This window comes from Triturus cristatus, chromosome 1_2, assembly GCF_964204655.1.
Source record: "Triturus cristatus chromosome 1_2, aTriCri1.1, whole genome shotgun sequence".
In the NCBI taxonomy this organism is placed as follows: Eukaryota; Metazoa; Chordata; class Amphibia; order Caudata; family Salamandridae; genus Triturus; species Triturus cristatus.
In genome coordinates, this window is record NC_140580.1 from 351,845,646 (window position 1) to 351,873,495 (window position 27,850).

Consider the following 27,850-nt stretch of genomic DNA (forward strand, 5'->3'; position numbering starts at 1 on the left):
TCAAGGATATCATAACTTTAGTCAAGAAAGCAGAACTTTCTGAAAGATGCGCTAAAGCAGTAACTCAATCAAATGACTCTACGTCTGTCAACAAAATTAGTGATGGGAGAAGAGAAAAAATGACTACACCCAAGAATTAAACAACGTACCAAAAATCCAATTCTAAGAAAGAAGGGAACACTTTAGTGAACAATTCTGGTTTTATGTGTTTTAGATGTGGTAGTACCTCACACACTACCAGGTTTGAAAGATGTCCTGCAAAATCATCTAAGTGTTTAGAATGTGCGATTGTAGGACATTTTGCGAGGCTATGTAGGAAAACAGGTACTAGGAAACATCGAGTAGCGTGTTTAATAGAAAGTGGTTCAGACTTGTCAGAAAATGACTCAGACAAGTCTCCTGGGAATTCTGGTACCATTTCTACCTGAGTGAAGAAAAATGTTGTTCTGAATTTAAACAGGGACAATAGCAACAGACCTATGTGCATGGTTTCCTTTGGAGGTATAGTTTTACAAGTAGCAGCAGACTCTGGTTCACCATTCACCATCATTGTTCGCTCCATTTGGGAGGACAGGTTTGTTCATACTCTAGGCCCTTATTTACAACCTACTGATGTAAATCCTGAAAGTTTCACTGGGGAGAAAATTGATATGTTGTGGTACAGAACTCTTGTATTTGAGTTCAAAGGCAGAAAGGACTCATGTAAGTTATATGTGGCTGCTGACGGACCCTCTGTTTTAGGATGTAAGGATCAATGTGCATTGAATATTATTGTTGATCCAAATAGTTAAGAGCAAGTACTAGTTATTTGTGATGCTGAGGAAACAAAAAAATGTGTCTTAAAAGAATTTCAAAGTGTTTTTAGTGGTAATATTGGAAGGGTTTACACATAAGATCCGTGTCAAGTCCAATGCTGTTCCCCAAATTCATAAAGTACGTCACATTCCTCTTATAATGCGAGATGAAGTTAAGAAAGAACTTTAAAAATTACAGGAAGCGCATACCATTGAACCTATAGAAACCTCCGAATGGGTTTCACCCATTGTTATTGCTAGACGTTCCGATGGCAACATTTGGATGTGTATTGATTTGATGTATTTGAAGGACAATATCATTGTTGACCAATTTCCCTTACTCAGAATTGATGAGATGCTTTCTCCAACAAAAGGTGCGAAATGGTTTTCGACCATCGATCTCTCCTCTGCATATCACCAGATTTCTCTATACCCATCTAGCAGAGACTATACTGCTTTTTGTACACCCGTCGGTTGCTTCCAATTTAGTCGTATGCCTTTTGGCTTGGCATCTGCAGCAGCAGTATTCCAAAGATTGATGTCTGAGTTACTTGGTGATATGCAGGGAGTGGTGTTCTTCCAAGATGACATATTGATAATGGGAGCTAATAAAGAAGTCCACGATGAGCGATTAAGAAAGGTAATGAACATCCTGCAAACTAAAAGTGTGACAGCGGAAATTTCTAAATGTAAATTCGCAAAGAAGAAAGTTACCTATTTAGGTCATCAAATTAGTGCTTTAGGTATAAGTCCAAAAACTAGCTTAGTGAGAGCTATCATTGATGCTCCCGCACCGAAGTCTAAGGAAGATCTTAGATCTTTCTTAGGTCATGCGGAATTTTATGCAAAATTTGTGGAAACATTTTCTGAAAAAACCCATGCCATGAGATCTTTGCTTAAAAACAATGTACACTTTTTCTGGGGTGACATTTGTCAACGATCTTTCCAGGAAAATAAAAAAGCTTTGGACATGCACCTAATTTACAAGGTTTTGATCCTCTTGCTGGTACCATTGTCACTACCGATGCTAGCAGCAAAGGATTAGGTAGTGTCCTCACTCAACTGAATAGTAATAACAAAGAAGTAGTGATTGCTTTTACATCTCGTTCGCTTACCCCCACTGAGGAAAAATACTCAGTGATCGAACGAGAAACCTTGGCATGTATTTGGGCACTAGAACATTTCAGGTAGTTTTTATTGAGCAGAAAATGTATTCTATAATGTTATCACAAAAAACTTACTACTTTATTGACTACTGAAGGATTGATTAATGCTACTGTGAGAATTACTAGACTCTCCATGAGATTGCAAGATTCCAGGTGTTAAAAACTTCACCGCTGATTTTTTGAGCTGAATGTCCTTACATTTGACAGAGTAGACAAAAGTTCTTGGAATGAATTTTTTGTTGTTAATGTGTCATTGGATAGACCTCAGAACAGTTTTAGCAAAGAAGAATGGATTGAAGCTGAGAGTTCTAACCACATAATACTTGAAGTTAAAGAATTGATTGTGAATGGATGGAGTGGCTTAGAAAAGAAATCATTGAAAGATGAGCATAGAGGTTTCTGGGAGGTACGTAATGAGCTTAGTATGTGTGATTCATTAGTCTTACTTGGAGATAAGGTTGTTCCTCCAAAAAAGTTACTAGAAAAAATCATTAATTTCTGTCATGAAGGCCATTCAGGCATCACTCGTACCAAGGACCGGCTCAAGGAGCTATATTGGTGGCCCAAAGTGGATGTAGACATTGAAAGATGTGTCAGATAATGTGTCAAGTGTGAGATATCTGACAAAACTTCGAAAAATTTTAACCCACCTTTAGGCTCCTCATGTTGTCCAAAGCTTCCTTGGGAAGTAATTGGGTTGGATATTATGGGACACGTCTCATAGCAAGATGGTTCACAGAAATACATCCTAGTTCTGGCGGATACCTTTTCTAGGTGGTTGGAAGTTCGTGTTGTGCAAGTAGTCAACACAAGAACGATAATTACATTTTTGGATGAGATATTTTTAAGGGAGGGGGACCCAGCTGTAATCCTTTCTGATAATGGGGTGCAGTTCAAATCTTCTGAAATGAAAAATTATCTATCAGCTTCTCGGATTCAAGAACGGTTCACTGCCTTATATCATCCTAGCGGAAATGGTATTGTTGAGAGGGTCAACCGCAGCATTAAAGCTGTTCTGCAGCTTGCTAATAAAGTGGTGTATCATGGGATGATGAATTGAAGAAAATGATTTGGGCCTATAGGAGCGCAAGTCATTGATCAGTCGGTAAAAGTCAGTTTTCGTTAATGAGAGGCAGAATACCTCATTTCAAAGTTAATCCTGGTTGGATGAAAAGAAGCGAAATGGTTGGTTGTGACATGAGCGAGGTCAGGAAGAGTATTGATGAGTTTCAAAAGAAAAACAAATTGTATTATGATCATAAACATGGCACTAGACAAGTTTATTTGTGTGAAGAGCAATGGGTACGGGTTAAAAGTGCAAAGAGAGTCGCTAAAGGTGAAAGCAAATTCAGTGAACCCAAGAGAGTGGTTAAAGTTATGAACAGTACAGCCCTGTTACAAAATGGTGAGGTTTGGCATTTTAGCTGAGTAGCTTCGGTTAGAAGTATGAATGGAAAAGTAGAATCAGGTGAAAGTAATACCAGAAATTGTTGTTGGTTAAATGTTTCAGATGTGCCACAAGATAATTGTTTAAGTCAAAACACCAATGCAAATGAATTGGGTGGGTGCAAAACAAATCTTGAGTGTATTGAAGAGCGTGGCACTCAAAATACTTACTACACGTCTAAGGGAACACCTGGCCAGGATTCACAGTGTACAACCAGTACAGAGGTACCTGTTTGTGATAATTGTGACACCAATGTTATAAAAAACGTCAAAAGGAAGAATTGTAAGAAAACCAAAGAGCTTAGAAATGTTTGATTGTAGTTAAATCATTTTTGTGTTTTATTATTTATTTTATTATTTTTTATTTTTTTATTTTAAGGGGGGAATTGTGTAGTATTGTGCATTACTTCCCGGGGCACCTCTATGGTAGGTATAGAGTTACTTGTAGAACTCTATCTTGTGCTCTAGAATGATAGAATGGTAGAAATGTAATAGAGTTCTGTATGATGCTTATCTGCTGGGAGACCGTTCGTGTTGGATGCTGTCTTTCCAGCAGGGGTTGGAATAAAATAACTTATACTTTACTAAACTTCGTGTATGCAACCGTTCTTTGGAGGATACTACAGGGATCAATAACATTACTCTACAAAACTTCCCCTGTAGGCCACAGTCCAGAACTATGTGGAAGACACTAGATCACTATTTCGCCAGTACCACACCACCATGAATTCCTACACACTATGTAGTGGTCTCATAGTTATTACGTTCTGCAAAACATTCTCTTGCCCGTCGCCAGACTGCTGCCTCTCTGAAAATGGGTATGCTGCGACTTTCAGTTCCTGGATTGTCATGCCTACTATTGTAATATCTTGACTTGCTTTTTTTCTTATGCTTTATATGATCTTCAGGATTTGTTTTATTTTATGCTTGTTTTCTCCTTCTTTTCCTTATACAATGTTAAGCATTTTTGTGCAAGAGGTTGGTGTTCCATTGGAGGATCTTGCATAATTTGTGGTTGCAATGGAATTATGCATTAATAAAGTTACTGTTGTATGTTGTATATAACGTTATGTTGTGCTACTACAGGCCTGTCCTAATAAAGTCACAAGTGGCCTTTCTGCGACAACAGGCTTGTGTGTGTGTGTGGTTCTTTATTGCATGATGTTTCACTTTTATACTGTTCCTCACACTCACTGTGTGAAAAGTTCAACTCATAACTAAAACATTCATAGAAATAATGGATTGAACCTATGTGGAGAGTGGTATTTGATTTGTATATGATGTGTACCTTTAAATGGTTAAAAGAATTTAGTGTTTTCTGTATTCTGTAATCTAGAATGTTCATTGTGCATTTTTCTTTCTGCACCTGCTTCTCAACTGGTTATGTCGTGGGTCTCTTCAATGGAAATAAAGCTTTCAGCTTTTATCTACTAACTTGAAGTGTCACCTTCATCTTTCCTGAAAAGAACATTCTACATTTATTGGCGACGATTTGACTGAAGACCCACCGACCTAGAGGATTTATGGCAATTCCAGATTTGAATTCACAAGCATTTTACTAATGATTAATTTTTGCACTTTAAAAAGGTATTTTTTTTCTTTTCTTCTGTTTTAAAATATCATACTGCCAAGGAGTTACGATCATCTGAATTGAATTTGCTGCAAATGAATTCCTGATTACGATCTCTCTGGATAGCTGTTCATCTTTGAAGCCGATATTGGATTTCAACTTAAAGGTACTTTCTAATTGTGCAGATTCTTTAAGCTTTATTCAGTGACTGAAAGTGTGTTTGATACATTCTGATGCATGCCCGCTGTTCGTTACTCAGTGCGTGCTAGAGTGTTGTCATACTTTCCATCGGTTACTAAGCTTAAAAGTTTGTGTTTACCTTTGATTCAGCTTTTCACCGTTGCTCGATTGCTTCTGTACAAAAGTGCCTTCGTTCCTGGACTCGTGGACTCCGGCGTCAAGCGCTCATTCTGACGTCTTGATGGTTACTTCAAGATAGATTTCTATGTAAGTGGATCATCACGTTGAAGACGCTCTTCACGTCAGTGTATCATCACGTGATTCATGTTGTGGTGGCCATCTTTGCTTCACATTTCCTGTATAAACACACGGATTGGAAACTTTTTATCACAAGGATTTCTCGGAATGTTTTGTTGACAAGGATTTCACTGGTGCTTTTCTTTCGTGACAAGCACACGTTTTTCAGAGTTGCTGTTGGTTATTCTTTATTTATTGGTGACATTTTCTTCTATTTCTTCTACTGTACAGTTTGCGCTTTACTTATTTTACTGGCAGTTTATTTATCACAATATAATATAACTTATAAGTGATTTTGCAGTGTGCATAATGGCCTCCTCATCTAACAGTGTTATGCAACCTCCACCATTTTTACAAAACCCAGGTAAACCCCTTATGCCTTGGCATAAATGGTATAGAATCTTTGATAATTATTTAGAAGCAATCAATGCTACTAAATATTCTGCATCAAGGAAAAGAGCACTTTTATTCAACCACTTAGGTAGTGCAGGTCAAGATGTTTTTGATAATTTACCTGTCATTCCAGCTCCATCTAATTACGAAACATGGAATGACTTTTCTGAGCTTTAGCTAGATTAGGAAAACATTATGTTGATGAACCATCTGTTATGGTCGAGCGTCATCTGTTCTTTAACCCTTTCTGTGCTCATGATGAGCTGGACTCGTCATGGCACACAGTAGCTATGTGCTCATGATGAGTCCAGCTCGTCATGACACCCACCCACGGGGGAAGCGTGGGCGGTCGATCTCGGTCTTTTAACCAGGGAAGGCAGGGGAAGACCTTCCCCTGCCTCCCACACCCCCCCCCCCGCTTCGCGTCATCAATGACCTCCGCGCGTGAGTCACGCTGACGTCATTGGAGGTTTCCATTTGTTCACCGACGCGCAGGAAGCCATTTGCTTCCTGCGCGTCGGAGAACAAGCAGGTAAGTTTTGGGGCTGGGGAGGGGGGGGGATTTTCTCAAAAGAGACATCGAGGGAAAGGAAAGGGTTTTCCTTTCCCTCGATGCCTCTTTTGTGCATTCCTGCTGCACGATCGTGCGATCGTGCAGCAGGAATGCCCACTAGCCCCAGGGATTTTTTTTGGTATTCGTTGTGTTGTGATGTTTGGGGGAACGGACCCTTAGGCAAGGGTCACTCCCCCTCTTGGGGGCAATAATTTGTTGATTTATCTGCTCCCCTGGGGGGTGCAGATTTTATTTTTATTTTTTTAAATCGGCCCACTGGGCAATTATATGAAATGTAGTGGGTCACTCCCCTATGGGGCCATTTGTATTGAGGCCATATATGTTTGTTTTGTTTGGGGGAGCGGCCCCTTAGGCAAGGGTCGCTCCCCTTATGGGGGGTATATTTTAGGCTTTGTCTGCCCCCTGGGGGGGCAGATTTTCTATATAAAAAAAAAATGCCCACTGGACCACCAGGGAGTGTTTAGTGGGGAGTGGCCCCTTGGGCAAGGGCCACTCCCCTTTGGGGGCTATGATTTTGGCTGTCTGCCCCATGGGAGGGCAGATTTCGCCATTTTTAGGTCGAGCATTCGAGACATCTTGTATATACTTTAGTATATACTTATATGTTTATATGGTTTGTGGGCTCTGGAGATCAGCCCTAGGACTTGTCTGCTTTCGCTTAGGGACTTTTTTTTCTGTTCAACTGACTCTATTTAACTGTCGATAGAAAATGACCAGCAGAGGTCAGTATAATACGAGAATTGTTTTCTGCTGATGGACTTTCATTTTTTTTAATTTTCTGACAACTGCCTCTATTTAACTTTCTTGATAGAAAACGACCAGCAGAGGTCAGTAAAATACCAGAATCACTTCAGCATTCTCTAGATTTCAGTCCATAGAAATTGTCTTCCACGGGCACCCATAGACAATAATATTTTTTTTAAATCTTGTATTTTCAGTGATATGACCACCGAAGGCCCAGATTTTATATTTAAAAAAGTGCTTTGAACTATACCATTTCCCGCTGAAAGGCAATATTTCTCCCCGTGTGTTCCAATACTTGGCATGTCACGCAGTGTGGTGCTTACTTTCCCTCCATGTCAAAGAACAGCAGATGTTTCAGGGCGCAGGCTAATGTGCTGCATAGCTAAATACATATAAGGTCCCAAAGGCGAGACCGCTTGCATTGCAAATGCTTGTTTAATGTAGGGCCCACTAGGCCACCAGGGAGTTATTTGTGGAGAGTGACTCTCCTTTGGGGTCAATATTTGTTGCTGTGTCTGCCCCCCAGGGGGCCAGATCGCCATGTTTTTTAAAAATTGGACCTACTAGACCACCAGGGATTTTTTTGTGGGGCGTGGCCCCTTGGGCAAGGGTTGCTCCCATTTGGTGAGCATTAATTTGGCCGTTTCTGCCACCCTGAGGGGCATATCGGCTGATTTGTTTTTTTGTAGGGCCATTAGGCCACCCGGGGTTTTTTTTTTATGTTGGGGAGCGGCCCCTTGGACAAGGGTCGCTCCCCTTTATGGGAGGATGATTGTGGTCATTTCTGCACTCTTTGGGTGGCAGAATAGCAGTATGTTTTTAGGCTCATCTGCCCTCAAGGGGGGCAGAAGCCACTAGACACCAGGTTTTTTTTTTTGTGTTTGGGAGTGGCCTCAAGGGCAAGGGTTGCTCCCCTTTTACGGGGGTGAATATTTTATTTATACTCTTAGGCCCACCTACCCCTTAGCTTGGCTGGTGGATTGTGTGTGGACTGGTGCATTATTTGCATATGTGATTGTAATGTTTCTTTCTCCTTTTTATTCTAGTGTAACGCTTTTGATTCCTGTTTGCAATTTCGACAGTGGTGTTCTGCAGTTTTGAGTAGTTGCATTTTATTGGTAAGAAAAATTTTTTTGTTGTATTTACTCCAAATTAGTATTTTTGTCATGTATGAATGCATTTTTTTGTAAGTGGTGTCATAATGGCAGCTTATTTAGTTAGTGTTTTGTGCATGGAATTCTTTGCAATGTGTTTTGCATTGTCTTATGTGTAATTTTCTTTTCTCTTTCTTTTTTAGTGGGATATTGTTGATCCATACTGTGTCTGTGCAGAGTAGATGGTGGTGAATTTAGCTGCTTCTGGCAAGTGAGTGGTATCGTTTTGGAGTATATAGGTATTTCTGATAAAGGTGCGTTTTGTTTATTACTTATTTTACAAAGTGTTTGTTGTTGTTGACTTGTTTGACAAGTTACTTTTATTAGTAAGCAGTAGTCTAGCCGTAGAATGACTGCTCAGCTGGTGGGTGGTATGCTTCTTGAATCTTCCTCTGAGCAGGACTATGAGACTGACAGTGCGTCTGAGGGAGAGGAGGGAGGGGAAGATTCAGGCAGTGAGTTTTCTCTCCACGTGGAATCATCGGATGATGAAGGTACTCACAGTGCAGATGAAGCTACTCTCAGTGCAGATGAAGTGCCTGTTTTACAGGAGGATACTGCTGTGCCGATAGTGCAAGAGGCATCTGGATTGCAGCCTGAGGCTGCTAGGCTTCCTACTGGAAGTGCTGGACTCTGGGTTGATCCAAACATGGCGTAGCCAGTTTTGCTTGCCTTTAGTGGTGATGCAGGGTGTAGAGTGGATTGAGAACATTTTTTGCCTATACAGTTTTTTCAGTTGTTTATGGATGATGTATTTTGGGTGAGATTGTTGAGCAGACTAATTTGTATGCTGAACAGATTTTGAGGGACAACAGTGACAAACTTAGGCCCCACTCTAGAGCTACCCGGTGGACTCCCACAAATCTGGAAGAGATGAAGAAGTTTTTGGGTTTGACTTTATTGATGGGTTTGATAAGGAAGCCGTCCATGGCTTCATATTGGTCTACCAATCCCTTGACGGCAATGGCCATATTTCCTGCAGTTATGACTCGTGATCGGTATTTACTTTTGCTACGGACGCTGCATTTTGTTGATAATTCTTTGGCGTTGCCACGAGATCACCCTGACTATGACCGTCTTTTTAAGATTCGGCCTGTTCTTGATCACTTTGTAGATCGATTTGATCACTTTGTAGATTGATTTTCAGAGATCTATACTCCAGGGAAAGAAATATCTATTGATGAGACTTTGGTCTTGTTCAAGGACCGTTTGGTTTTTAGGCAGTACATCCCTAGCAAGAGGGCACGCCATGGAATTAATGCTGTATATGTTGTCAGAGAGTAGGACAGGCTGTGTTTTTAATTTCCGTGTGTACAATGGTAGGGATTCTACTATTGACCCCCCAGGTTGTCCGTCCACTTTTGGAGTTTCAGAGAAAATTGTGTGCGATCTTGCTAGAGGACTGTTTAACAGAGGCCACCATTTGTACCTTGATAACTTCTACACTGCTGTGCAATTGTTTAAGGAATTGTTCAAAGTGGACACTTTTGCTTGTGGCACAATCTGCTCTAACTGTAAAGGTTATCCAAAAGAATTTGTTTGCAGAAAACTTCAGAGGGGACAGTGCAGTTCCTTGCGTAGTGATGAACTACTAGCTGTGAAGTTTGTGGACAGGAGGGATGTGTACATGCTGACTACCATCCATGAAGTGCGCATACCAGTGTGCATTTTAGACTGCAATAAGCACATGGGTGGTGTTGATAGAGTAGATCAGAGGTTGGAACCTTACACTGCTATTCGTAAGGCTTACGTTTGGTATAAGAAGTTGGCCATCCATCTCTTTAATTTAGCAACTTTCAATGCTTTTGTTGTGTTCAAGGAGTGTTCTCCTGCATCAAAGTTGACTTTTGTTCAGTTTCAGCAGTCTGTGATAGGCAGCCTTATTGTTGTGGAACAGGCAAGTGTTCCTAGAGTTGGAGTGATAGATGATGTGGCTCGATTGAAAGATCGCCACTTTCCTGATTACATTCCTCCCACATCCTCAAAAGACTTTCCCACTAGGAGATGTACGCGGAAGGAGACTCGTATGTACTGCCCGAGTGTCCTTCTAACCCTGGGCTGTGTGTCACTGCATGTTTTAGAGTGTACCACACGCAAAATAATTTTTGGGAGCATCCATGAGTGGTAAAGTGAACTGCCTGGTCTGTATTCTTTAAAAAATGTGATTCTGTTTCAAGGTTGGCATTAGTGCAATGTACTTAGTTTCAGATTTTGTGTTAGTAGATTTGTATCTATTTGCAATTCGTTTGTGTTTTTATTTTGTCTAAAAAAAATCCTAAATGTGATGGCGGTGTGTGTAGGCTTGCGCTTGGCTGGTGGTGTGCGTGGACTGGCGCTTGCATGGCGGCGTGCATGGATTGGTGCTTGGCTGGCGGTGTGCATGGACTGGTGCTTGGCTGGTGGTGTGCCTGGACTGGAGCTTGACTGGTGGTGTGTGTGGACTGGCACTTGGCTGGTGGTGTGTGTGGACTGGTGCTTGGCTGGCGGTGTGCATGAATTGGCGATTGGCTGACGGTGTGCCTGGACTGGCGCTTGACTGGTGGTGTGTGTGGACCGGCACTTGACTGGTGGTGTGCGTGGACTGGCGCTTGGCTGGCGGTGTGCGTGGACTGGCGCTTGGCTGGCGGTGTGCGTAGACTGGTGCTTGGCTGGTGGTGTGCCTGGACTGGCGCTTGACTGGTGGTGTGTGTCGACTGGCACTTGGCTGGTGGTGTGTGTGGACTGGCGCTTGGCTGGCGGTGTGCGTGGACTGGTGCTTGGCTGGCGGTGTGCATGGATTGGTGATTGGCTGGCGGTGTGCCTGGACTGGCGCTTGATTGGTGGTGTGTGTGGACTGGCACTTGGCTGGTGGTGTGCGTGGACTGGCGCTTGGCTGGCAGTGTGCGTGGGTTGGCGCTTGGCTGGCAGTGTGCGTGGATTAGTGCTTGGCTGGCGGTGTGCGTGGATTGGCGCCTGGCTGGCGGTGTGCGTGGACTGGTATTTGGCTAGCGGTGTGCATGGACTGGCGCTCGGCTGGTGGTGTGTGAGTAGTGACTTGCTGCTGGTCACTACACACACTGCTAGCTGAGTGCCACTCCACGCAATCCATCAGTTTGTGTGGTTGCTGTGTCAGGAATGTGGGCATTTGAAAGTGATGGGCCCTTGAATGGCGCTGTCTGCTGGTGTGAGTGTTGTAATGTGATGGGCCCGCGGCTGGCGGTGTGAATGGTTTTGTATGTGTCACACGTATGAAAGGTGTATGAATGGCCTGTAAAGAGGCTGGTGCCTTGTCGTGGCTTTACAGCTCACGAGCTGTGAGTCAATGGTTCAGTTTCTCGCCCTTTCAATTATTAACAGTGCATTTCATTTTTGTGAAATCACTTGCTAATACAATTGTATATACTGAACCATCACTCACCCTCGTGCCAAATCCAACCAGTATGTGTGTGTGCTTGAGGATTAGATGGCTGTGCCGTAATATTTGTCTTTCTGAAGCAGGGTGTAGCTTGTCCCTTTTTGTGAATGTTGTAATGTGTTGTTTTTGTGCCTGGTGGTGTGAATGGTCTTGTGTGTATCACGTATGAAAGGTGTGTGAATGGCCTGTAAAGCGGTTGGTACCTTGCCGTGGCTTTACAGCTCACAAGCTGCGAGTCACTGGTTTGTTTTTTTGTCCATTTAATTATTGACAGTGCATTTCATTTTTGTGAAATCTCTTGTTAATAAAATTTTATATACTAAACTATCATTCCCCCTCGTGCCAAATCCAACCAGTATGTGTGTGTGTTTGAGGAATAGATGGCTGTGCAGGAATCTTTGTCTTTTTAGTCTCTCTGCCAAGGTGTACATTCCATCCAAGAATAACCTACCAACTGTAGATATTGTCGTAAACCCATGGGAGTTCATGGTGATGTCTCTCTTGTGAACAAGTTATTTAATCCTGAAGGTCCTGCAAACCTCAAAATGTCTGTCACATTTTCCTTGCAATATTGTGCCGAAATTCTCACGCTGTAGAAATAAACAACTACATATGTCAAAACGATCTGGTTTTGCAAGGGGGGTCACCTGTGTTCTGGCCCGTGCTCGGCGGCCATCTAGGGAAACCTACCAAACCCACACATTGTTGAAAAGTAGACATCGGGGGATTCCAGGGAGGTATGGCTTGCGTGGATCCCCCAACGATTCCTTACCCAGAATTCCCTGCAAACCTAAATTTTGTGCTTAAAAATCACTTTTTTTCACACATTTGTGTGAGGGAAAGTGTGGCATCACCGGGCTCACACAAATTTCCTACTACCGAGCGTTCCCTCAGGTCTCCCGATAAAAATACTGCCTCACTTGTGTGGGAGGCCCAAGTACCCGCGACAGGCAAGAGCCCAAAACGTAGTGAGGCGACATCAAAATTGCGTATCTCAAAACCATCTGGTTTTGCAAGGGGGGTCACCTTGGTTTTTGGCACCGTGCTCAGCGGCCATCTGGGGAAACCTACCAAACCCACACATTTCTGATAATTAGACACCCGGGGGCTTCCAGGGAGGTATGGCTTGCATGCATCCCCAACGTTTCCTTACCCAGAATCCCCTGCAAATCTAAATTTTAGCTGAAAAAGTCACTTTTTTCACACATTTTTGTGTGGGAAAGTGTGGCATCACCGGCCTCACACAAATTTCCGACCACCCAGCTTTCCCCCAGGTCTCCCAATAAAAATGGTGCCTCACTTGTGTGGGAGGCCCAAGTACCCGCAAAACATTTTTTGATAGGCAATTTTGATGTCGCCTCACTACTTTTTGGGCCCTTGTCTGTCGCGGGTACTTGGGCCTCCCACACAAGTGAGGCACCATTTTTATCGGGAGACCTGGGGGAACGCTGGGTGGTAGGAAATTTGTGTGAGACATACCTCCCTGGAAGCCCCCTGCTGTCTAGTTTTCAGAAATGTGTGGGTTTGGTAGAGTTTCAAAACCTACAGCTAGGCACTTTGCCAAAAAAGGGTCATTTTTCACAGCGAAATTGAGATGTGACCACGTTGCGTTTTGCGCTTTTTCCTGTCACGGGCACTAGGCTGACCCACACAAGTGAGGTACCATTTTTCTCAGAAGACTTTAGGGAAAGCGGGGTAGGTAGAAAATTGTGGATCCACGCAGATTCCAGAAGTTTCCACCACAGAAATGTGTGGAAAATGTGGGATTTTACACTTTTTTAGGTTTGTGAGGGATTCTGGGTAACAGAACCTGGTGGGAGGCAGTCAAGTCACCCCATCCTGGATTCCCCTGGGTGTCTACTTTTCAAAAATGTATAGGTTTGCTAGGTTTCCCTAGGTGCCGGCAGAGCTAGGGTTCAAAACCTACAGCTAGGCACTTTGCCAAAAAAGGGTCATTTTTCACTGCGAAATTCAGGTGTGACCACGTTGCGTTTTGCGCCGTTTCCTGTCACGTCACTAGGTCGACCCACACAAGTGAGGTACCATTTTTATCGGAAGACTTTGGGGAACACGGGGTGGGTGGAAATTTGTGGATCCATGCAGATTCCAGAACTTTCCACCACAGAAATGTGGGGAAAATGTGTTTTTTTTGGCAATTGTTTAGGTTTGCAAGGGATTCTGGGTAGCAGAACCTGGTGGGAGGCAGTCAAGTCACCCCATCCTGGATTCCCCTGGGTGTCTAGTTTTCAAAAATGTATAGGTTTGCTAGGTTTCCCTAGGTGCAGGCAGAGCTAGGGTTCAAAACCTACAGCTAGGCACTTTGCCAAAAAAGGGTCATTTTTCACTGCGAAATTCACGTGTGACCACGTTGTGTTTTGCGCCGTTTCCTGTCACGTCACTAGGCCGACCCACACAAGTGAGGTACCATTTTTCTCGGAAGACTTTAGGGAAAGCGGGGTGTGTGGAAAATTGTGGATCCACGCAGATTCCAGAACTTTCCACCACAGATATGTGTGGAAAATGTGTTTTTTTGACAATTTTTTAGGTTTGTGAGGGATTCTGGGTAACAGGATCTGGTGGGAGGCAGTCAAGTCACACCATCCTGGATTCCCCTGGGTGTCTTCTTTTAAAAAATGTATAGGTTTGCTAGGTTTCCCTAGGTGCCGGCAGAGCTAGGGTTCAAAACCTACATCTAGGCACTTTGCCAAAAAAAGGGTCATTTTTCCCTGCGAAATTGAGGTGTGACCACGTTGTGTTTTGCGCCATTTCCTGTTGCGGGCACTAGGCCGACCCACACAAGTGAGGTACCATTTTTCTTGGAAGACTTTAGGGAAAGCGGGGTGGGTGGAAAATTTTGGATCCACGCAGATTCCAGAACTTTCCGCCACAGAAATATGGGGGAAATTTGTTTTTTTTGACAATTTTTTATTTAGGTTTGCGAGGGATTCTGGGTAACAGAATCTGGTGGGAGGCTGTCAAGTCACCCCATCCTGGATTCCCCTGGGTGTCTACTTTTCAAAAATGTGTAGGTTTGCTAGGTTTCCCTTGGAGGCGGCAGAGCTAGGGTTCAAAAACTACAGTTAGGCACTTTGCCAAAAAAGGGTCATTTTTCACTGCGAAATTGAGGTGTGACCACGTTGCGTTTTGCGCCGTTTTCTGTCGTGGACACTAGACCGACCCACACAAGTGAGGTACCATTTTTCTCGGAAGACTTTAGGGAAAGTGGGGTGGGTGGAAAATTGTGGATTCACGCAGATTCCAGAACTTTCCACCACAGAAATGTGTGGAAAATGTGGTTTTTTTGACACTCTTTTAGGATTGTGAGGGATTCTGGGTAAAAGAATCTGGTGGGAGGCAGTCAAGTCACCCCATCCTGGATTCCCCTGGGTGTCTACTTTTCAAAAATGTATAGGTTTGCTAGGTTTCCCTAGGTGCCGGCAGCGCTAGGGTTCAAAAACTACATCTAGGCACTTTGCCAAAAAAGGGTCATTTTTCACTGCGAAATTGAGGTATGACCTCGTTGCGTTTTGCGCCGTTTCCTGTCGCGGGCACTAGACCGACCCACAAAAGTGAGGTACCAATTTTCTCAGAAGACTTTGGGGAACGCAGGGTTGGTGGAAAATTGTAGATCCACGCAGATTCCAGAACTTTCCGCCACAGAAATATGGGGAAAATTTGTTTTTTTTGACAATTTTTTATTTAGGTTTGCGAGGGATTCTGGGTAACAGAATCTGGTGGGAGGCAGTCAAGTCACCCCATCCTGGATTCCCCTGGGTGTCTACTTTTCAAAAATGTATAGGTTTGCTAGGTTTCCCTTGGTGCCGGCAGAGCTAGGGTTAAAAAACTACAGCTAGGCACTTTGCCAAAAAAGGGTCATTTTTCACTGCGAAATTGAGGTGTGACCACGTTGCGTTTTGCACCGTTTTCTGTCGTGGGCACTAGGCCGACCCACACAAGTGAGGTACCATTTGTCTTGGAAGACTTTAGGGAAAGCGGGGTGGGTGGAAAATTGTGGATCCACGCAGATTCCAGAACTTTCCACCACAGAAATGTGGGGGAAATGTTTTTTTTTTTACAATATTTTAGGTTTGCGAGGGATTCTGGGTAACAGAACCTGGTGGGAGGCAGTCAAGTCACCCCATCCTGGATTCCCCAAGGTGTGTAGTTTAAAAAAATGTATAGGTTTGCTAGGTTTCCCTAGGTGCCGGCAGAGCTAGTGTTCAAAAACTACAGCTAGACACTTCGCAAAAAAAGGGTAAATTTTCATTGTGAAAATGTGGTGTGTGAACATTGGGTTTTGAGCCATTTACTGTCGTGGGCACTATGCCTACTCACACAAGTGAGAAACCATTTTTATCGGGTGACTTAGGGTAATTCAGATTTGTAAAGAAATTGTTATTACCTATTGATTTTTATGCATTTCTGCCTTCCAAATGAAAATCATTGTGTAAAAAAGAAGTCATTTTGAAAAATGACCGATAATTCTCATGCGAGTATGGGTATTCCCGATTTCGAAAATGTGCAAATATGTACTGTTTCTAAACTCTATAATTTGTTCCCATTTCAGAAATACATAGGTGTCTTTAATACCGATTTTTCCATGTATACATTTTCCCACAATAATTGCTATATACCTGGAACATAATAAAAAACCATTGCAAATTGCTGCTCAGTTTTTTACTCTGGGGGTGTCGGGTTCTTGGTGAACCTCCAAGTCCTATATATCCCCACAACCAGGAATGTCCAGCGGATGTAGCAGTATATTGCTTTCAAAGAGCTGTTATAATTAGAAGAAGTTACAGGTGAAAACGTTGACACAAAAGGCTTTTTTTCCAACTAATTTTCAATTTTTCCTATATTTAACTGTTTCTATAAAGAAACCTTGATGGATCTACACAAATGACCCCTTGCAGAATTTAGAATTTTGTCTACTTTACTGAAATGTATAGCTTTCCAGGATCCATTATTACTTTCACACCCATTTCTACCATTAACTGGAAGGAGCACAAAAAATAGCAAAAATAGGCTACGTCCCAGAAAAATGCCAAAACTGTGTAAAAAATTTTGGTTTTATGACAAAGGTCTGTGATTCCCTAAAAGCTGGGGAAATTGTCATTTCAGCCCCACAAACCCTTTTTTGATAACGTTTGCAGGGAAAAATCCAGATGCTTTCATTTGTAGCCCGTTTTTCCAATTTTTCCCCAAAAAAACAAAATTATGCTGTATTTTGGCTAATTTCTGGGACCCCTCCAGGGGAATCCACAAACCCAAGGTACCTTTAGAATCCCCATGATGTTGGAAGAAAAGGACGCAAATTTGGTGGGGACACCTTATGTGGTCAAAAAGTTACAGGGGCCTAAGCGTGCACTACCCCAATTAGCCAAAAAAAGGCTTAGCACAGGGGGGGAAAGGCCTAGCAGCGAAGGGGTTAAGCGTAAACAAACACAAGATGAATCAATTGAGGACTATTTGGCAGTTTTGCGTGTTTTGGCAGCTAAATGTCAATTTGGTTCATATTTAGACACATCCTTGCGTGACTAATTAGTTTTCAATTGTTATAACAAAAAGATACAAGAACGTTTCTTAACATGCAAAAATCCTTTCCTTGAAGAAGTAATGGACCTTGCAAGAAGCATTTAATGATCGGTAGCCTCATCAAAAATTTTAACCCAAGATTCTGCCTGCAAACCTTCTAATAATTCAGAAGTTATGCATGTTGCTTCCAATACGAACCTATGGTAAATGTTGTATCCACAAAAGTTAAACCGAATATCAATGTTGAAAAAAAGGTTCTTGCTATAGATGTGGTTCTAAGTATCATATGGGCAATAATGTGAATTGTCCTGCACAAGGTAAGAGATGCAACACATGTAAAAAAAATTGGCCATTTTTAGACAGTTTGCAAATCAGCTAAACATAAGAGCAAAGTTAATTGTGTCAATGTTGAAGAAGATGAACTTTGTTATGCCATGAGTAATACGTTGTCCACAATTGAAATTAATACCTTACGTAGGGACACCAAAAGATGCAAAGGTCCTTTATGCAGTGTATTCATTGGACCTATTGACATTAACGTCATGGCCGATTCAGGGTCTCCAATCACGACTTTATATGAAAATACTTAAAAAAAATTCTGGTCTAAAGTTCTTCTCAAATCTACTGATGTCAACCCTAAGGTGTTTGGGGAATTTGATATCATCATGTGTGGATATTTTTCAGATTCCATCAAATTTAAAGGTAGAGAAATTTATACCAAAATCTACGTTGCTCTGAATGGTCGTGATATTTTAGGCTGGCAAGATCAAGCGAATTTAGGAATCATTTTAAGACCGGGACATTCAGAACCTGTTGTCTTAGGTGATCTGCCAATTTTATCTGTTGCACATGATACTGAAAATATTCTCCAAACCTACGAGGATTCTGCTTTAGCGAACTTATTATCCAAATACTCTAGTATGTTTACTGACAAAGTAGGTTTGGTTAAAGATTTCCAACACACCATTAAACTTAAAAACAATGCTATCCCAGTGGTTAAAAAATGTAGACCTGTCCCTTTGTCTGCCAGAGAGGATTTGAGGAAAATGCTTAATGATTTATGTTTACAAGACATTATAACACCTGTAGAGTCCTCTGAATGGGTTTCTGTGGCCGTTGTCGCTCGCAAACTTTCTGGTGAGATTTGTTTATGTGCGGATTTAAGAGTTCTTAACCGAAATATGGTGGTGGACTGCCAACACCTACCCAGAATTCAAGAAATGTTAGCTAATCTGGGTGGTAGCAGGTATTTCACCACAATTGACTTAAGATCAGCGCATCATCAGAATTCGCTCTCTAAAGAGTCTCAGGCGTTAACCACATTTGTTACTCCTTTCGGAGTCTATATGTACAAAAGCAGGCCTTTCGGATTTGCATCCGCTGCTAGTGTTTTTCAACGTTTAATGGACAAATTGTTTACACATATAAATGGGATCCAAGCCTTCCAGGACGATATCTTAATTCATACAGCTACGTTAGAATCACATTATACCCTACTGGATAAAGTTTTACAAAAACTAGAGGCTGTCGGTATGACTGTTAATAAGAACAAATGCAAGTTTGTTACTCAGAATGTTGACTATTTAGGGCATAATATTTCTGTTAATGGCATAAAACCTAAGTTATCTTTAATTAATTGCTATCAAGGATGCTCCCAGACCTCAGGATAAAGATTCTTTAAGATAATGTTTAGGGCTTAGCGAATATTATGCTCGTTTTGTACAGAGTTATGCTATTATTGTGCAACCTCTCAGAGATTTGTTAAAAAAAAATGCAAAATACATTTGATCTGAAGAAACTCAACAGTCATTTGATTCCGTTAAAAAATTTATTTTGGAAGCACCAGCTATTAGAGCTTTCACTCATGGTCAAACCTGTATCGTGACCGTAGATGCCAGCTCTAAAGGATTAGGTGCTGTATTAAGTCAGATAATTGATGGTAAAGAGTATACTGTAGCATTCGTCCTCCAGAACATTAAGTAGTGCAGAAGCTAATTATAGCACAATACAGAAGGAGGCTTTGACGCGCTCTTGGGCCGTGGAAAAATTTAAGATGTATATTTGGGGTTCTGGATTCCAACTTTTTACGGATCACAAACCTTTAATGTACATGCTTGGTGACAGTAGCTCTATATAAATATACTTCCTCTAAAGCTTCCTCTAGATTGATCAGACTACTAGCTAGACTACAAGAATTTAACTTTGAGATTAAATACATTCCTGGGGGTAAAAACGTCAGGGCAGACTGTTTGTCGCGTATTCCTTTGGAAGGTGGAGTAATGGATGATCCTATTAAGGACACTGATTGTGATGTTGTCTTCACCATTAATTATTTGACACAGATTAGTAAATTATCTGAGGATGAATGGATTGAATGTGATAGAAAAGATCACAAAATTAAGGAGGTGTACTGGTGGCCAGGTGTTGATGGTCAAGTTAAGTCTTTGTGGATAAAAGTCCTGAATGTTTATGTTCTGATAAACATTGGCGCACATCTACCACTCCTTTGTGTCCAATTGAATGGCCTAAAGGTCCTTGGCAGAAATTAGGATTGGATTTTTCTGGACCTTTTAACCTGCTTGGAAGTGATAGTAAGTTTTTGATTGTAATCATTGATTACTTTTCAAAGTGGCTGTATTTTTCTTTTGTGAGAAATTCCGATTCGAAATCAGTCATCTCGTTTTTACAACGTCTATTTTTGATAGGTCTCCCTTCCGAAATTGTGACTGATAATGGCACTCATTTTAGATCCAGTGAATTTAAAAGTTTCATGAGTGAATTTTCTATTAAGCATATTTTAGTACCTTTGTATAGTCCTGCTTCAAATGGTCTTGTAGAGAGAGCAAACAAGATGTTGAAAGAAGGGGTGCAAACAGCTATGGCGAACAGTCTGGATGTGTTCAAATATGTAAGTGAAAAAGTTTGGAGTTACAACACAACACCCCATTCGACCACTGATGTTTCTCCTTATGTGTTATTGAGAGGTAGGAAACCAATGTCTCTACTTAGTCCATCGTGGTTGAAGGATAAATTAGGAAATACTAACTCTCACAAAATTGATTTGCATAAAGTCAGAGAACATGTGAAAGAAAAGCAAAGATTGTATAAAGAGAATTATGACACGGGAAAACATGTTAAAGTAACTTCTTTGGCTCCAGGTGATTGGGTTCTAATAAAGAAACCCATTAAGGTTTGCAAAGGACAATCTAGATTCTCTGAGGCTGCCAGAATAGTTAAGTTTTCCAAAATGGCTGTTATGTTACAGTATCGTGGTTGGTGGAATCGTAATGCTGTAATAAAACTCACAGAGGAACAGGCAAAGATAATCTGTAAAAGAGTCAAAACTCAAAATGATTCTAATTGGTTTGATCTTGGTGAACACAATCATAAGCATGACAATTTTGATGACACAACTCGTTCTCCTCATTCTTTAGAGAATAGGGGGGAAGGTGATGCTGATAATATTTCTGTGCCTCCTGTTCCCAGTTGTTTGGATGATAATGATATTCCAGATAATATTAGAGGATCTGGAGATAGTAGACATGTAAGGTGCAGTTCTCGAATTAGAGCTTCTCCTTTTCGTTCTGATGATTTTATTTATTGTTAATGTTGTTTTATTTATTGGATCTTATTTTATTATGTTTTGTCTGTTTTGCCATAGGAAGGGGGGACGTAGAGAGTGGTATTTGATTTGTATATGATGTGTACCTTTAAATGGTTAAAATAATTTAGTGTTTTCTGTATTCTGTAATCTAGAATGTTCATAGTGCATTTTTCTTTCTGCACCTGCTTCTCAACTGGTTATGTTGTGGGTCTCTACAATGCAAATAAAGCTTTCAGCTTTTATCTACTAACTTGAAGTGTCACTGTGGTGTGTTCACACTATAAAGTTTTAATAAAGTTTCTTGTAGGCATTGTTATTTAGAATATTTTGATGTCATGGAGAATGTTGTTATGTCATGTGTTGGAACGGGAGGGGAGGTCAGAGATGCGGTTGGAGTTGGATGTTGCAGGACGTGATATTGCTATGCACCAGTGGGTCTTTTCATGGTTTATTGAATAAACCTTTTCTTATAAGCTTTACTGACTCCTTTGCCTCTTTACAATGGCGACGAGTTACTAATGCGACCGACCGTGCATTATTTTTCCACATTTTTGTTGAATTTCGTTTTTCTTCGTCCGTCCTATTTCTAAAGAAACTACGGATCTCTATTTCCTGCTGAATCACTTGAGGATACTTGAATATTTTCAGCATTTCATCATTTTAACGTTTTACTCGACTTAAGGTACTGTTTTCTTTCAAATGCTTACTGAGTGGCAGTTGAGAATTCTTTCAACGTGCATCGTTCTGCAAGCGAGGTGTCTCGAGCCCTTTCCTTCCCTCGAGCGAAGCCTTGCTGTGACTGCTTCTTGTGACGCCTGCAGCTTATACGTTGTACGTACTTCGTCTTCTGCACGTCTGTCACGTTACGCACGTCACGCAGTGGCCATATTGAATCTCCTTGAAGTTGTTGCATGAAGCTTGGAACTGCTTTACTTATCTGTAACTTTCTTCAATCACAAGGAAGTTCCTGTCCACTTTTATTCTAATTCTTGTGCATTTCAGTGATGTGCACACTAACTGTGGTGTACATTACAGCCTTTTTGCGCATATTTCAGTGATGCGCACACTTTTTCCTCTTCATTTATGATGGTGCATATATTTATTCAGTGATGTGCACACTTACCAGCTGTTTGAAATCTGATGTTTATTATCCGTTTACAATACTTGTGTGTATTTCAGCGATGCGCACACTTTTAAAAAATATATATATATAATAATATACATTTTTCTTATTTTTTTGACTCATATCATTATTCGTTTTTTTTGTTGGGAATTTTTTTTATCTGCTCCATTGTTCTTTTCTGGACTAATCTAGAGCTTAATTTACAATGGCTAATTCTCAATATTGCAATCAACCATCTATTTTTTACAGCTCCCAGGCAAACCTATGCTCATATGGGAAAAATGGATTGACACATTTGAAAATTATTTATTAGGTATTGATGGAGTCAAATTTTCTCCTGAAAGGAAGAAAGCAATTTTATTGAGTTTTTTGGTTACAGCTGCCATTGATATATTTAAGAACTTACCTCCCATAGTTGGCCAAGGTGAAGGATGGGACGTCTACAAAGAAGCGATTGCAAGACTACAAAAACAATTCACCGATGAACCCAATGTAATGATTGAGCGACATGCATTTCATAAAGGGAAACAAAATACTGATGAGTCTATTGAAGACTATGTTGCAGCTCTTAGAGTGCTGGCAGCAAACTGCGAATTCGGCGCTAATGTTGATTATTGTATAAGTGACCAGTTTGTTTTTAATTGAGAATCCAAGAAGGTCCAAGAAAGGTTACTTGCTTGTCGTAATCCTACATTAGCTGAAGTTTTAGATCTAGCTAAGGGTATCGAGAGGTCCATTCAATCTGCTAAAGTTATTTCAAATGAGGAAAGTAGAGTTCCTTCTCATGTGTGTGCTATTCAACCCAGTCAAATTTCTGTTATATCAGGAATTAGTAAAAATAGTAAACTTAGTTGCTATAGATGCGGTTCCAAGTCGCATCTTGCTACTTTTTCTGAATGTCCTGCTTTTAAAAAAAGTGTTTTAAGTGTAATAAGTTTGGACACTTTCAAAGTTTATGCAAATCCGTGAGAAATTATCAAAATATTTCAGTCAATTCACTTTCTAATGTTCAAGAGGACTTGGATAATTTAGTATTAACATTGTATGCTCCTATATCAGAATGTTCTACTAATAATGTATTTTTACCTTTTAAAGCACCTTTAGGGGTTGTGCACATAGGGAAAGTAAGTCTCAATGTTATGGCAGATTCTAGATCTCCCATAACTATTGTATCTGATATATTTTTTAAGGAAAACTGGACTGATGTAAATCTACAGCATACTGATATTAATCCAAAAGCCTTTGGTAATTTTGATATTAAAATGTTAGGATTTTTTGATGACAGTTTAGAATTTGAAGAACGTAAAATTTCAACTAAGATTTATGTAGCTATTGATGGTAAAAGCATTGTTGGATGGTATGACCTGGGTAAATTAGGTATTATACTATGTCCTGGTACAGATTGTCCTATTAGATTGAGGGACCCTCTCTGTTAATTTAGTTAATGCAGAGGACTCCAATGTAGAATCTATTCTAGCTAGACATAGTTCTGTGTTTCTTAACGAAGTGGGCCAAGTTAAAGGTTTCACTCACAAGATTAAGCTCAAGGAAGGTGCAATTCCTGTACAACACAAAGTGCGTATGGTTCATTTAAGTGTACATCAAAATTTGAAAATCCATTTAGATACTTTGTGTAAAGAGGGCATCATTGAGCCTACTGATAGTTCGCAATGGATTTCAACAATTGTGATCTCGCTTAAAAAAAATAACGAGTTGAGCTTGTGTGTGGACCTCAGGTCTTTAAATAAGAACATTGTTACTGATACATATCCTTTGCCCAAGATTCAAGAGTTATTGGCTGCTGTTAATGGAGCCAAATACTTTTCTACTATTGACTTAAAGTCTGCGTACCATCAGGTTGCCCTTGATGATTCCTCCAAAGACCTCACAGCTTTTGTTACGCCGTTTGGGGTTTATAGATTTTTAAGAATGCCATTTGGTCTTGCATCGGCGGCCAGTGTCTTTCAAAAACTTATTGAAGCACTATTCCAAGACATCAAAGGTGTGCAATTATTTCAAGATGACATTTTGATTTTTGCTAAAACTTGTGATGAACATAATAACATTTTGGAGTCTAAGGGTATGACAGTGAGTAAGAACAAATGTAAATTTTTGGTGAAAAGAATTGACTATTTGGGACATAAAATTTCCAGTCATGGTATTTTTCCGAAAGCAGACTTGGTCAGTGCTTTGGATAAAGCAAGTAAACCTTATGATAAAGATTCCCTATGTTCCTTTTTAGGGTTAGGGGAGTATTACGCCAGATTTGTAAAGGGATATGCTCTGGTTGTAGAACCATTAAGGCAGCTGCTCAAAAAAGGGTCAAGTTTTGTATGGACAAGTATGCATAATGAAGCTTTTGACCAAGTTAAGAAACTAATTGCACAAGCACCAGGTCTCAATGCTTTTGATCCCAATGGCAAGTCATTTGTCACGGTTGATGCCAGTGTAATTGGATTGGGTGCTGTTTTTACGCAGCTAGTGAATGGCAAGGAAAAAGTTATCTCTTACATTTCTAGAGGTATTAGAGGTGCTGAAAAACACTACAGCACCATCGAGAAAGAGGCCTTAGCATGTGTGTGGGCTGTTGAAAAATTTAAAAACTTTTTGTGGGGACGTCCTTTTGTGCTTGTGACTGATCATAAACCTCTGGTATTCATGATGGATGGAGTGAGATCTGGAAATGCTTCTTCTAGATTAGTTAGACTTATAGCACGTCTACAAGAATTTAACTTTGAAATAAGGCATATTCCGGGTGGAAAAAATATTACAGCTGATTGCTTGTCAAGACTTCCTCTGTTAGGATTACAGGGCTCCTCAGGGTCCAGTCGACGTAACAGGGGTCCACCTCCTGATATCCCCGGACTCCAACCAGGAGGTTACAGAGCCCAGAGGCGATCAGGTGAGGGAAACAGGAAGGGAGGGAAAGGGACAGCAGGGAATAGAACCTGAAAGACAAAAGGAACAACATTCATACATAAGCTACAGGTGATAACTACTCTCAGTTATGTCTCACTAGAGAAAACAATTACCAGGTGTATTGGGAATCCTTCCCCGCGATCTCTGAGATGCCTCTCTCAGGACCACCAAAACATATCACTCCAGTACCCAGACCTATTCCAGGCTTTTGGGCCACCAATACTCAGTCACGGCCCCACAACGTCAAGGCCTTGCCTTAGTCTTTCTTCAGACTAAGGAAACTTAATCCGCCCTCCAATACACCTTGTACTCCCAGAATTCCCAGGTGGCTTCCACGGTGTATAACCGCCGCCGGCGTTCTTTCAGAGTTAGCGCTCCTTCACAACCGTGAGGATCAACACGCTAGGAGTCTCTTCTCTGAACACACCACCGGTACTCGTGGTTTTGTCCTCACCAATAGTACTGTCGGTGTGTGAATGCCTTTCTGCCTGTATACAATGTTGGGTGTTTGTGCACCCTGTGTCTCTTTGCTCTTCCGAGCACCCAAGTAACGTATCTCTTCTCCTCCAGGTAGGGAGGGGTGCAGCGCACCCTCGAACCGTGAACACTGGAAAAGATGCACCTCCTATGGTGCCATGAAATGTCGTCCGCGTCAATGCGGCAAGGGTTTGGTTCTCTCGTCAACCCACGGGGTCACGAGTGCTAGGTAGCGGGAAAGGGAGCCAGGTAAAAGGTTTCCTACCTGCTCCGGAATAGGCCCTGTCGTATGTTCTTACGCTTCATGCGGGCGTCGGCCTGCCGGGTGCTATTGAAACGGGATCCGCTCCTTTCAAAACACGCAGCTCCGCTCCTCTGCTGCGTACTCTGATCTTCCTCCGGTACTTTGAATAACGCACGCCTCCTGCCGGGTGGAACGTTGTTTTAAGGACGTCGACTTCCGGGCCCCCGGGGCGGCTGGGAACTGTAGTTTATACTCTAGGTAGGCGCATCAGCCTACGATCCCTGACAGAGGGTCCTCCTCCCAAGCGCCTCCTAGCACCCGGCTTACCTGGATGTCTGTCATAGAATCGTCTCACAGCGATTGGCGCGTGCACCGCCTCTGCAGGTTCCCAAGAATCGTACTCCGCTGTGTACCCTTTCCACGCTATTAAGAACCACAACTTTCCTCCGCGATACTTTTCGTCAAGGATGCTCCTGACTTCGTATTCCAATCCTTGTTCTCCGCAAACAGGTGGCGGGGCTCTCCTCTTGGCGGTTACCGCTGGCTTCAACAGACTACAATGAAAGACGGGGTGAATCCTGAGAGAGCCTGGTAGTCTGAGTCGATACGCCACAGGATTGACTTGTCTCACCACGGCATAAGGCCCGATGTATCTTGGGTGAAAAATGCTGCGAAGTTTGAACCTGATGTTCTTGGTGGACAGCCAGACCCTGTCCCCTACAGCATACTGAGGTCCATCTATCCTTTTCTTATCTTCCCACCTCTTATAGGATTGCTTGGCTGCCTGTAGCGCTTGTTGCGTCTTCCTATGTAGCCGTCTTAGAGCGCGGACATGCGCATGCACAGAAGGATGATCATACACCTCTGTTGGTATTTCCACTGGGAGCGTCTTTGCGTTGAACCCGAAGTTCGCCATAAACGGGGACATACCTGTCGAACTGTGCAGAGCGTTGTTGTACGATAGCTCTGCCAACCAAAGCCAGGATACCCAGGAACCTTGTGCCTCCGATACATAGCACCTCAGGAACTGTTTTAAAGTCTGATTTAGGCGCTCCGTCTGTCCGTCAGTCTGCGGATGAAAGCTGGTAGAGGTGGCTGACTCCACGTGCAGCGCCTTACACCATGTCTTCCAGAAACTGGCTATAAACTGAGGGTCTCGGTCTGTAACGATCACTGCCGGAAGACCGTGGAATCTCACTACATGAGTCAACACCAGCTGGGCAGTCTGTCCGGCCGTAGGGAGGTTTTTACAAGGGACAAAGTGACCCATCTTGGTCAAACTATCCACCACCACCAGGATAGCCGAGCACCCTTGATCCATAGGAAGACCGGTGATAAAATCGAGACTGATGTTCCTCCACGGCCGTTGGGGAGTAGGCAGAGGGAGCAGTTTCCCTTTCTTTCAGCTTCTGTCTCCTTTGGTTCTGGCGCATACTTCGCAGTGCATTACCCACTGGTGTATGTCTTGGGACATGTTTTCCCACCAAAAATGTCTTGTCATGGCTTCCAGCGTTTTCCTGATTCCTGGATGACCTGCCACGGACGACACGTGACACCATTGGAACGCCTGTTGTTGCAGTTTGCGCGTTGGCAAGAACAACCTGTTTCGATGAAAGGGAAGTCCTTTCTTCAGGATGCGCACGGCGTCCCCCTGAGCCCATGTCTTCCATTCCTCCACGGAACGGCTGATTCTCACCTCCTCCATGAAGCGGTCTGCCCTTAACACGCAGATGACTTTAGATGGACTAATGATAGCCACAGGCGCTGGGGCGAGATGTTCCCCCACCATGGATTGTCGAGATAGAGCATCGGCCTTCCGATTCTCGGAGCCTGGCCTGAAGGTGATTTGGAAGTCATACTCCTCAAAAAAGAGAGTCCACCGCATTTGCCTGGGTGTCAAATGCCTGGCCGTCTTCATGAACTGAAGGTTTCGGTGGTCTGAATAAACCGTTACTGTATGTTGCGCCCCCACAAGTAGTGTCGCCATTCTTGAAAGGCCTTCTTAATTGACAGCAGTTCCTTTTCTGCAATGGTATAGTTTAATTCGGCCTTGTCAAGTTTCTTTGAAAGAAAGGCTACAGGGTGTAGCCTCCCCGTGATCTTGTCTCGTTGGGACAGCACGGCCCCTATGGCCTCTTCTGAAGCATCGGCTTCCACTATGAACGGAACGTCCGTCTGCGGGTGTCGGAGTATGGGAGCCGAGGTGAAAGCCTTCTTGAGTTGCTCGAAAGCCTGG

The 27,850-nt window shown here is 42.2% G+C and overlaps 1 protein-coding gene across 1 annotated transcript in view; it reads left to right on the forward strand.

The window, feature by feature from the left end:
• LOC146867312 (uncharacterized) overlaps positions 1-22,619 on the forward strand; it is a 143,473-nt gene extending 120,854 nt beyond the window's left edge. Inside the window, exon 5 of the mRNA XM_085620890.1 lies at positions 22,354-22,619. Coding sequence (XP_085477016.1) covers positions 22,354-22,619 — 266 coding nt within the window. The remainder of the gene's footprint in view (positions 1-22,353) is intronic.
• Positions 22,620-27,850: the final 5,231 nt, after the last annotated feature.